This window comes from Chrysochloris asiatica, unplaced genomic scaffold (assembly GCF_000296735.1).
Source record: "Chrysochloris asiatica unplaced genomic scaffold, ChrAsi1.0 scaffold00003, whole genome shotgun sequence".
NCBI lineage: Eukaryota > Metazoa > Chordata > Mammalia > Afrosoricida > Chrysochloridae > Chrysochloris > Chrysochloris asiatica.
This window is the reverse complement of record NW_006408521.1, coordinates 49,293,238-49,305,704: the sequence shown is the minus strand read 5'-3', so window position 1 is coordinate 49,305,704 and position 12,467 is coordinate 49,293,238. Positions and strand designations below refer to the sequence as shown.

General features: G+C 47.6%; 1 protein-coding gene across 1 annotated transcript in view; it reads right to left on the bottom strand.

The window, feature by feature from the left end:
- Positions 1 to 12,467, bottom strand: part of GRK5 (G protein-coupled receptor kinase 5) — a 262,097-nt gene that overhangs the window by 132,935 nt on the left and 116,695 nt on the right. The window contains exon 2 of the mRNA XM_006831403.1: positions 10,453 to 10,548. Within this exon, the coding sequence (XP_006831466.1) occupies positions 10,453 to 10,548 (96 nt within the window). The remainder of the gene's footprint in view (positions 1 to 10,452; positions 10,549 to 12,467) is intronic.

Genomic DNA, 12,467 nt, shown 5'->3' with positions numbered 1-12,467 from the left:
CACCCACCCGTCCGTCCGTCCATCCATCCATCCATCCACCCATTCATCCAACCATCTATCCATACACCCACCCAACCATCCACCTATCCATCTACCCACCCATCCATCCAACCATCTCTCCATCCATCCACCTATCCATTCATCTATTCATCCAGCCACCCACTCATCCAACCATCTATCCATCCACGTATCCACCTACCCACCCATCCATCCATCTCTCCATCCATTCATCCATCCATCCATCCACCCATCCAACCATCTATCCATCCATCTATTCATCCATCCACCTATCCATCTACCCACCCATCCATTCAAAGGTCTCTCCATGCATCCATCCATCCATCCATCCACCCATTCATCCAACCATCTATCCATCCACCCACCCATCCATCTATCCATTCATCCATCCACCCACTCATCCAACCATCCATCCATCCACCCATCCATCCACCTATCCATCTACCTACCCATCCATCCAACCCTCTCTCCATCCATCCACCCATTCATCCAACCATCTATCCATCCATCCATTTATTCATCCATCCATCCACCCACCCATTCATCCAGCCAGCCAGTCATTTACCTACCCATCTATCCAACCATCTCTCCATTCATCCATCTATTCATCCATCCATCCAACAAGCCATCCAGTCAGCTATCCAACCATCAACTCACTATGTCAATATTGGAGACATCAAGATGAAAAAGACATATCTATGATCTTGGGGAGTTTATATAAAGAGATGCCCATGGAACTCAGCATAATATCACTGTCTCTAGGAGGCTGTTCCTGATGAGCAAGGACCCTCATCACTATTCTGCAGTTCAGTGACCTTGTTCTTGCCATCAGGGAAAGTTCTTATTTTGTCATCACATATTTCTTTATCAGTTCACCGATCAGCCTGTCCCCCTAGGGATGAATGAACTTTGTAAGAATAGAGACCTGGTTTTCTTATTTGTTGTCCCCCCCCCCCCCCCCCCGTGTATGACACACATTAAGTACTCAATAAACATTTGTTGAATAAGCAAGTGAAAAAACAACACATTCTTATAACATAAAACACAAGACAATTGAGCATTATGCTCTTTATGAACTATCTATATAGGATCAAAGGAGCTCTGTCTGTTAGCGTAGTGGTTACGAATCGGGCTTCTAACCTCAAGGTCAGCAGTTCGAAACTACCAGCTGTTCTGCGGGAGAAAGATGAGGCTTTCTGCTCCTGTAAAGATTTACATCCTCAGAAACCTTGTACAGGGTCGCTATGAGTTGGAACCGACTCCATGGCACATAACCACCATATAGGATCAAGGACTCCTGGTGTGGCACTATAGGAGCAGCGCTGGACTTTGAACCACGAGATTGACAGTTCAAGCCCACCAGCTGCGCCTCAGAAACCCTCTATGGGGTTTCTATGAGTCGGAACTGACTCGACCACACTTAAAAACAACAACGTATGGGATCAAAGTAGCAACAGCAGCTTGAAAGATCAGATAAGAACCTTGGAGGGCAGTGAGTTTATGTCCTTGGGAAAGGAATAATTCAGAAAAAGGAGGTAAGAATGTTTGCACAAGTCAAAGCACATAATCAATGTCACTAAATGGCACATGTAGAAACTTGCATTGTTGAATGCTTTGCTGTGTATATTCTCAACAACAACAAAATTGATTAACACTGTAAAATATATACATATACAGGCAGAAATATCTATCTCTTTGAGTGTTTCTGCCCTGAGTACTGACTAGGGCTGATATTAAAAATGTTTATGAGTCAGCAGGATGCTGGGGGAGTCCCTGGGGAGTGCAAATGGTTAACAAGCTCGGGTGACTAAAAGGTTGAAGGTTCAAGTCAACCCAGAGGTACCGCTAAAAATAAGCCTGGAGATCAAATTCCAAAACCTCAGCCACTGAAAACCCTAGGGAGTGTATTCATACACTGACACACGTGGGGTCGCCATGAGATGGAATCCCCTTGATGGGAGTGTTTTTTTCTCACATAGGGGTCTGGTCAAGGATAGCCTAGGAGAAGAGGGCAGGGCAGGTCCAGGACAGGCCATTCCCGGTCTTCAAGTTTATTTTTACATCTTGAAATCAATGGTTGGACAAGATACTTATTTCCCGTTCCTTCCAGTTGTGGCATGCTAGGATTCCATGAAAACTCAACAACACAGTGTAGCCGTGGAGGAAACTGAGCCAGGCCAGGAGTCACCAGCGTGGCTTCCTCACATAGCGGGCCCTCAGAATCCTAAAGGAAATGCTAAGGTGTCTGCTATGTCCAAATGTCTATCACTTTAAGGCTAAATCATTGTTTAAGGTAAATTTGGGTAAAGGAGGCACACGCCACAATATTTTTATGGGACCCTTATTAAATACTTCAGCTTGCACATTTATTCACTCAATATTTGATGACCTCATAATGTGGTAAACCAGGCAAAACACAGAACACCCAGTCTGCTGGTGTGGGAGACAAAGAGCCAACAGGTGAAGAATGGAATAAAAGAAGGGGGGGGGGTGTAGAGAGGAGGGCTGGGATACGGTTGGGGAAGGTTTTTGGTTTTTTTTAAAGAAAGCTTTTATTGTGAATTGAGTGATAGTTTACAGGACAGATCACCAGTTTTGCACTCAACCAATCGTATTTTGTTTCACTGCAATGATTACAATCCACTTCATGCACCATCGGTTGACAGTATTTGCTTCTATTCACCTTTTTTTTTTTGATGTACACAAAACACACAGAAAATATATATTTGTTTAATGACCAAAGGGCATATTTTGCAAGCCAGCCTCCTGCTCACTGGCATACAGCCTTTCTCATTCCATGGGTCTGGAGTCCTCAGCTGCTCTATCTCTCCATGTCTTCACCTCTGCTTCAGTCTCTGGTGTCCCTGCACCTCTGGTTAGGATCCCACACTCCACCCATGTTCTTCCCTCTTGATGGTTCTAGGGTCCTCTGTTCCTGGAATGAAAGATTATCTACTCTCCCCTTTTTGTTACACATCTTCTACCTTCACAGTTGTGACAAATCACAATTAGTCATGATAACAATTACTCACAATTGGATCAAAAGAATTCTATCCTCATCCTCGCCCATCTTGGGGAAGATTTTTGCACAGCAGTGATATTTGAGTTAAAGCCTAAAGATTAATGGGGAAAGCTGTAGGGAAGCGCAGTCCAGAGAGAGGGAACCACAGGTAGAAAAGGCCCACACTAGAAATAAGCTTGGGAAGCTCAAAGAAAAAAATGTAACTTGTACCATGGTAGCGTAGTGGTTACGAATCGGGCTGCGAACCTTAAGGTCAGCGGTTCGAAACTACCAGCCGCTCCGCGGGAGAAAGATGAAGCTTTCTACTCCCGTAAGGATTTACACCCTCAGAAACCCTGTACAGGGTCGCTATGGGTCGGAACCGACTGGACGGCACTTAACAACAACAACAACAACCATGGAAGAGTTGTTGTTAGGTGCCATTGAGCCGGTTCTGATCGATAGCAACACTGTATAGGGTTTCCGAGGAACAGCTGGTTAGCTTGAACCCCCAACCTAGTGGCTCAAACTGACGTAACCCACGGCACTAGACCAGGTCTCTTACAATGGAGGGTCTAAGGGTCCAAAATAAAGGAAAAGCCAGCCAGACATAGGGCAGGTGGTGATTTGTAACCCAGGTCCACAGACTCCCAAAAAGTCAATGGAGAGAATTCAGGGAGGTCCGTGAATGTAAATGGAGAAACATACCATCTTTCTTTTCACCAAGCTCCAGCTGGAAATTCATCACCTCCGTCCGATCACAAATGTAGACAACACCCCACAGTTATGTTAGCAGTGCCTGGGACTCATCACCAACAGCAATGGCAGATCTGTCCAAGTCTCATTGGCGTGGTGGCAGATGTTTGGATCTATCTCTTACACTCATCACATGTTCAACATTACTGCAGTCAGTAGCCAGCTGCTTGTTGTTGTTATTAAGTGCTGTCAAGTTGGTGCCAACTCATAGTGACCCTGTATAGGGTTTCTGAGGAGTGACTGGTGAGCTTGAACCCCCGACCTTGTGGTTCAAACTGACTTTGCAGTCCAGCGTATTAACCCACAGCGCCGCAGCAGGACTCCAGCCAGCTGCTGCTGTTGATAAGTACTGTCGAGTCGGTTTCAACCCATAGCGACCCTGAATAGGGTTTCTGGGGAGAGACTGGTGGTCTTGAACCGCTGACCTTGAGATTCAAACAACTTTTCAATCCAGCGCATTAACCCACAGTGCCACACCAGGACTACTAGACCTTACCACAAAGCATACATAAGACCATGTTGCTATTGTTGATGTTCCAACTCACAACAACCTTGTATAGAGTTTCCAAGGAGCAGCCGGTGATTTTGAACCGTCGACCTTGTGGTTCAAACCGACCTTGCAGTCCAGTGCTTTATCCCACACCAGGACTCTAAGAAGACTGTGGTGGTGGTGGCTGTATGCCACAGAGTCAGTTCTGACTTACAGCAAGCCGATGTAGGGTTTCTGAGGCTGTAAATCTTTATGGGAGCAGAAAGCCTCATCTTTCTTCCATGGAACGTTTGGTTGTTTTGAACTGCTGACCTTGAGGTTAGCATCCTGACTCGCAACCACTGTGCTACCAGAGCTCTTTAATAAGATCATAGCATACATTCAAAAAATATTCAATACAATACCTTGTATTACAGCCCTGTGTGTATTTTGTGCCTGTAAAAGCAATATTTGGAGAAGAAGTCCGTAGGCTTCCCCTGTGGTCAATGCACTTCTAAAGCCACGGTAAGGAGTTTGGGGTCGATTCCTGGTGGCAGAATGAGCTAGCTAGGGTGGTTTGAGCAGGATCCAATTTTCTTTAATCCCAGTCGCCCAGAAGAATAGTGGTAGTCCAGGGCAGTGCTGAAGGCAGGTGGTGGCCGGGAGTTTGCTGACCACTGTTCTGGATAATTCAGAAAGGCAGCCTTCCTGGGTCCTCCTGGGCTCTGCCAGGATGAAGAACTCATCACTCCACGCTGCCCTGAGCCCTGCCAGCTTGGCATGACGCCCACCAGGGGCATCCTCCCCAAAGAATTAAAGCTTTCTGAAGAAAGTGAGCTCATGTGTCCACAAGGAAAATAAATGTGGTATTTGCCACTGTTTGGTTTGTATTGGTGAGAGGAGCGATGAGGTTTTTATTTGAGAGTACCTTCCAGGTGGACCCAGCAGAGGTTGGACAAACACGGCAGAGACCGACGGTAAACAGGGCAGGCGCTTGGGCTCTGCTGCCCCAACTCAACCCCCATTTAGGTCGGTTCAGGCCGGCCTTCCTGTTTTCCGGGACCTGTCTGCATCCTGCCCCCATTGACACAGAATCTTTTCAGTAATCATTAGGGGAACAGAAGAATTCATTTTCACACGCCAGTATACATGTTTCTCACTCCCCTGAGGAACTGTTTAAGGACTCAAAGAGACGGGGACAGAGCCTTGCCCTAGGGTGAGGCCCAGGACCCAGAAAAGCACAGTACCAAATCCTGGGATCCCAGGTACCCCAAGAAGGAAGCAAGCAAAACAGGGAAGGGGCCGGCAAACTGGAAGGAGAGCACTATTTGTGGTGCTTCTGGGGGGTCCCCAGGGTCCTCTGGGGTGTCGGCACTGGGGTTAGGAGGATTGGAGAGGACTGATGGGAGGCGGGGCTGGAGGGGCACCTGGCAGGGCGGGTTCACCCCCAAGTGTTAGAATCTCAGGAGAGGAAGTGGAGAGAAGAGGCATCAAGTAGGGTGAAGCCGCCAAAAGCTCCAGCCAGGCCCCTATATCCTACTCCCTTTTTTCTCCCACATCTCCCCTCACACAGTACTTACGCCAACATGCCCAGTCCTCCGTCCCAGCTCCCCTTTTTGTGTGTACCCCATTTTCCTTCCCCAATTTCCAACCTTCAAGCCAAAGTTCTCTAAAAAGCAGTCAACGCCTGCTGTCTCTGTTCCTTCCACTGACTCATTCTTGATCATCCTGCCTCCTGGCTCACCCTTACACTCCCCAGACAGACAGACATACAGACAGATCCATACTTGCCCAAAGCCTCCAGATCTGCGCTGGGTACAGTCACCAGTGGTCTCACACCCTCAAGCCCTCCCTAATTTTTTTCTGACATGTGACTCTCCTGTGATTTCTGAGACTTGGGTCCAAATTCCTCCTGTCTTCTCTCGGCCACTTTAACCTGGTCTTTGTATGCCTCTTGCCTCACAATCCTCACTGTCTTCTCCTACCTGTATTCATGCCACAAAATGTCACGTGCACCTGTGGAAGGGTGAGTCCCCCTTCCCATCATCAGTCTTTAATCCTTTGTAATCACAGGCCCTGGGCCACCCCTCCCAGTCAGCCTTAACCCCATGCTGGCTCCCTGTGCCTGATCAGACATTCTGGCTTCTGTGGGTGGCCCCACCATTGCCCCATCACCAAAGAACAAACCTCGGGGCGGGGAGGGGGGGGGGCACACTGGTGGGGTTGGCTGGAATTTCTAGTTTTCATAGATCTCCTTTACCCCTTGCCATTAGGTGGGGCCATGTGACTTTTCTGGCCAATGGGAGTGAGCTGAAGTGATGCGAAGCCTTTAACTACTGGTGCAAAACCATCCAGTGCTCTCCTGCCCGGTCTCGGTGACTAAAGAGGCCAGAAGTCACAGGTGTTGCAGTATGAGTCCCTGCTGTTGCCTGGAGCGCTACCCACAACAGACCCTGAGTAAGCAAGAAATAAAATCATTCTTTATAACAGAAAGCCTCTGAGGTTTTGGTGTGGTTTGTTATTACAGTGTACCTTAGCTGGCTGTTGTTGGTGCTGGTAAGTCCCATTGTATCTACTGTAACTCACGGTGGCCGTATGTAACCGAATGAAACACGGCCCGGTCTTGTGCCATCCTCAACATGTGAGAGATGCTCAACCCAACGGTAATCCGGGAAATCCAAGTGAAAGCAACAATGAGACACCAAACCTATAGACTCTCTCAACACCAAGAGTTACTGAGAATGCATACAAAGGCTCTAGTCTCTCCATGCTTAGATTAGCATGAAAACCAAAATGGTCCCGGAGAAGTGGCCAGCCACCAGAAAAACAGGCCGTCTCTTCTCTTACCCTGTCCCAGTGCCTCAGAGAAACAGATGATCTTTAAGGAGTAACACAGACACCCAAATTCACAAACGAGGGAGGACCAAGGAAGGCGGTGGCTGTTGGGTAATCTGTAATAAGCTGCTGACAAGGGCTCCCAGTCCTCTACATGTGGGATCTCATCTAATCTACACACGACATCTCATCTAATCTTCTCAACTAGCCTATAATGGCAGTTCACAACGGAGGACATAGAGGCTCAGCAGTATTAAGCAACTTGTCACAGGGCACAGAGAGGGTGGAATTTGAACCCTAGTCTGTCAGGATCCAGAGGTCTTGATCCTTTAGGCCAACTCCACTCTGGGTTCCAAAAATGTCATAGAGACTCCTATCTGCCTGAGAGTCTTAAGATGGTCTTGAGGACCTTCTCCCAGCCTGTAAAGCTCTATGTTCTTCACTGGCTCACACTTGCCTGAATCAGGGGCAACACTAATTCAGCAGGTACCTCATCTCCGTTAGAGCCAGGCATACACCAGGAAGGGAAGGCCCAGTGGCACAGGGGTCCAGGCCTGAGCGAGCCTTGGGGTATCACCTGAGCTGGGAAACAGGGAGAAGCCATGCTGAATGGCAGGAGTTGCCCCACACTCCACAGCAGGCACAGGGCAGATCCCCCCAAACCCTCTAGAAGTCCCATAAAAGTAGTGAGTCTGGGGAGTGCTTTGGGTAACAGAGCCTCCTCTGTATTCAGTTCTCAATGGTTTCGGTTTTCAAAGCATGTACTTAGCATGACAATGACATGGAATGGTCATGTCCTCTCTCCACAGTCTCAGTCACCCAGGCCTCCTCACCAAGGTTTCATGTCATGAGTGGGGCTAGAGACAGAGCCACGTGGACATTTCCTTCAAGATATGAGCTTGCTCCATGTTGGAGGTTCCTGTCTGTGTAGGTGGTGGGCAGAGGGGACGGGCCAGGCCCCTGAAATTGGTGGCCCCTTCATAAACACTGATATCCTCAGCAAGAGGTCCCACTGAACACTCAGCCCACAATTCAGCTCCCAGAGCCTGGAGCTAGTTCCCAGGGAAAGATTTAGACACTTAGGCTCTGTTATAGATTGAATTGTGTCCCTCCTCTGCAACCCCAAAATATATAACTATGTGCATCAACTCGGCCAGGATTTCTCAGTATGGTGTGACTCGTCTCCACTTTGTGTCTGATGTAATCGCCTTATATGTTGTAAATTCTAACGTCTATGATGTTAATGGGAGTCCTGGTGTGGTTCTGTGGGATTAAAGCACTGGATTTCGAAGTCAGTTTCAACCACAAGGTCGACAGTTCAAACTCACCATCTGCTTCTTGTAAATCCTATACAGAGTCACTATGAGTTGGAACTGACTGGACAACACTTAACAACAATGATGTTAAGGAGACCAGATGCAATTGACAAGATTAGGTTGTATCACGAGTCAATCTGTTTTGAGATATTAAAGTTTAAACAAGTGAACAGAGATCCACGTAACCTACTACCACCAAGAAAGAAGAGCCAGGACCTTGTGCTGAGAACCTCCTACACCCATGAAGACAGATGAGAAGGACTTTCGTCCAGAACCAGCCGAGAGAGAGACGTCCCCTACAGCTGGCACCTGGAATTCAGACATCTAGCCTCCCAACTGGGAGATAATATATTAATTTCTGCTTGTTAAAGCCACCCATCTGTGGCATTTCTGTTTTAGCAGCGTGAGAAAACTAAGACTGGGCTGCTAACCGCAAAATCAGCAGTTCAAATCTCCCAGTCTCTTGGGGGAAAGATGAGGCTTTCAGCTCCCGTAAAGATTTACAGCCTCAGAAACCCTATACAGGGTCGTTATGAGTCAGAACTGACTCGGTGGCACATACCCACCAAACACCATTGTGAACCGAGAGAAGGTTTAGAGTCAATCGTCAGAGCCACATTTAACAAATCATACACTTCGTATCATTTACAATGAGTGCAATCCCCTCCTGAACCACCAGTTAACAGGATTCACCTCTAGTCACGTTTACTCTGCCTTCCCCCATGTCTCCCACAGCCTCCGTCCTTCCTCTGCCAACCTCCCTCTTGTTGTATATTGCGTCTACCATGATCACCCAAGTTAACATGTGTCTACCCTTTACCCAGTGAATAATTTCCCCTTCCCCCATCCCTGGTAACTGTCATTTGTTGCTGTTGTTTAGTGCCATTGAGTCGGTTCCAATTCATCGTGACCCTGTATAGGGTTTCCAAGGAGCAGAGCGGCTGGTGAGTTTGAACCGCTGACCTTGTGGTTCAAATTGACCTTGTGGCCCAGTGCTTTATCCCACAGCACCACACCAGGACTCTGGTAACCATCATAGAATGTTTCTTTGAGCAAGAAAACTTTTACACAACAGTGGTCTCATATAATATTTGTCCTTTTGCAACTGACTGATTTCACTCAGCAAATGTCCTCCAGGTTCATCCATGTTACGAGGTGTTTTGCAGATTCATCGTCTTAATTCAACATTGCTTAGTATTCCATTGTGTGCCTGTGAACTTTTTAAAGCTTCTCTGCTTCATATATATTGAAAGCATTGCTAGACTTAATTTAGGAGTTCTGATGGCACTGTCGGATAAGCACTAGACTGCTAACAGCAAGGTCAGCAGTTCAAACCCACCAGTTGCTCCTTGTGAGAAGGATGAGGTTTTCTGCTCCTGTAAAGACTGATAGCCTTGGAAACCCTGTGAGTCAGAACCGACTTGGTGATACACCACCATCACCATCACCATCACCAGAGAACTAAGACAGGCTTCAAGGAGGAATCATGACAAGTTCCTGGGGGTTAGGCCTGGCCATCTCCACCACAAACCCACAAGCTGTGTGACTTCAGAGAAGTCTGCACCTCACTTTCCCCATTTGAAAGGTGGTGGTAACAACAGCACTGGACACAAAGGGTTACTTCCAGGCACATGCCAATCATTTAGTGAATGTTGGTTTTATCTTTATGTCACGAAGACATCACAGTTTTGTGACTGATTTGCATTCTACTCAGTGAATGTCCTCTGGATGCCAGAAGAGGGAACAAGTACAGACAGATTCCTCCCTAAAGTGACAATGGTGATACTTCATCTCTCGTACTTTGGACATATTGTCAGGAAGAACTAGTCCCTAGAAAGGGATATCATGTTTGGTAAAGTGGAGAGTCACCAGTAAAAGAAGACCCACCCCAATGAGATGCTTCAAACACCACAACGATTGTGAGGACTGGGCAGGACCGGGTAGTGTTTTGTCCTGCTGTAGACACAGTGGTTATGAGCTGGAAGTGAGCAAACAACACCATACACACAGTGTGATTGTTACCAGACTCCTTGCTCTCCTCACAGCAGAGGACTTACCTATGGTCCTGCGGAGATCTTCACACTGGCTGATGTGAGGGAACTTCAGTATTTCCTTCCACTTCTTACTTTTTCCTTTGCGTTTGCCTCCGCCCCCTGCAGAGAGAGGGGGAAAGACGTTGGTGTTGTTCAAGACTCAGAGTCTACGACCCATTCCATTGAGTTTGTCCACCAGGTAGACGACTGGGCAGTGTCAGATTACCCAGCAAGCAAGGTAAACATGGGCTTACTTTCTAATCTGTAAACAATTTCTCATTTTTTCAGCACATCAGAGACTCTGCTCCTAGGTCTAGTTGGCCTCTGTCTCCCAACCACAGTGTGGTTCTACCTACAGAACCAAAGCCTCTTTTCAAATTGAATCCCATGTGAAATTGTTGTTATTGGGTAATCCGCCCCTGTGGCTGAGGGGTCCTAGGTCAAGTCAGTGACAGCTCATTGCCCACGACACACACACACACATTCTGTCCACCAGTGCCCACACCCACACCAACATCCATGATGCTCTACAACACCTCTGATGTATAGAGGCCTGCTTGGACCTGGTGTCTGGTCTTCCAGCCTAGACTAGAACCTTCCAGTGGCAGGGACCAGTTCTTTTACTATTTATATTTCCTGTTATTGAATTGCATCTTTCCAAAATAGCTGTTGGAATCCTGACTCTTCCTGTGCATGCAATGTCATGTAACTCCCTCGTATAACGCAATCCAAAGTGACGGAATTATTTTTCTATAATCTATTAGTTAAGGCCATATCAATGGAGGGTGAATTCTAAACCTAATCACTTCTGAGTTTAAAAAGCAGAGTGAACACACACACACACGGGGGAAAGGCAGATGCCACGTGAGGACCACCTATAAGCCAAGGAACCAAGGGACACTACCAGCATAGAAGGAGCTGACATGGCCAATGTCCTTGATTTGGACTTGTAGCCTCTGCTACTTAAAGCCGCTTCATGGATACTTGTGTTACAGCAGCACCAGGAAACCAAGGCATTCCTTTCAGACTCAGCAAGTTTGGGGAGCAAATCAACAAGTGAGTAGGCTGTGGACTCCTAACAGCTTCATCTCATTTTCTCCTTTTGTTTTGTGCCCCCTTCCCCAACTGGGAGACAGATGTCAAGGGGCAAGGGCTTCAATTTCCACTTGTCTTTTTCCTCACCAACACCAGGGTCTCTGAGGGCCCCAAGGCCGGAAGGACTCCTAAGGGCCTGTCCTGCCTCACATTCTCCCCCCTACCCCCATGTGCCTAAGGGACACCAGGCCACTCGTTGTCCAAACAATATTGAACAGACACCAGAACACACAGGTTTGCAGGATGGGGTACCAACTCTAAGTCTAGAGTGTCCCTGGGGTGTCACCAACATTTGGCCTTTGACCTGGAAACACCTCTGTGGCAGGGGACCAGTCATGTTATGATGGAAGCAGGACCCTCTCCTGAGGGCCAGAACGTAGAGGAGGGAACTGAGGAGAGTGGCGGCGCACTTCTCTGTTCTCCATGTGTCCCATCTGCAACCCCAGCAAAGCAGCCTCAGCTCCCTCCTCTCTTGTCTCCAAAGACAGCAAAGGTCTCAGACTCCAAGGGAAGGGAACGACTTGGACCAGGCCCTGTTTGGACGGTATCTTGTTTAATGCTCAGAATGACTCCTGGAGAAAGAAGCCATTGGACCCATGTCACAGATGAAACAACAGACGGTGGAGGTTTTATAACTCAACAGATGGTTGCCTGCCAGACTCCACACCCAACACACAGAGCCAACACACAATACACCCCACACCACACACCTCACGCACACATCCCACACTATATGCCACACATCATATTTCACACACATACTCCACATACAATACACTTCACACACTCCCCCCACACCACACCACACAACATAGCACACATACCCCACGTGCCATACAAACACAACACACATCACACACACCAAATACCACACACACATATCACATACTCCACATACCACACACCCCATACCACACCACACAAAAAAGCACACACACCCCACA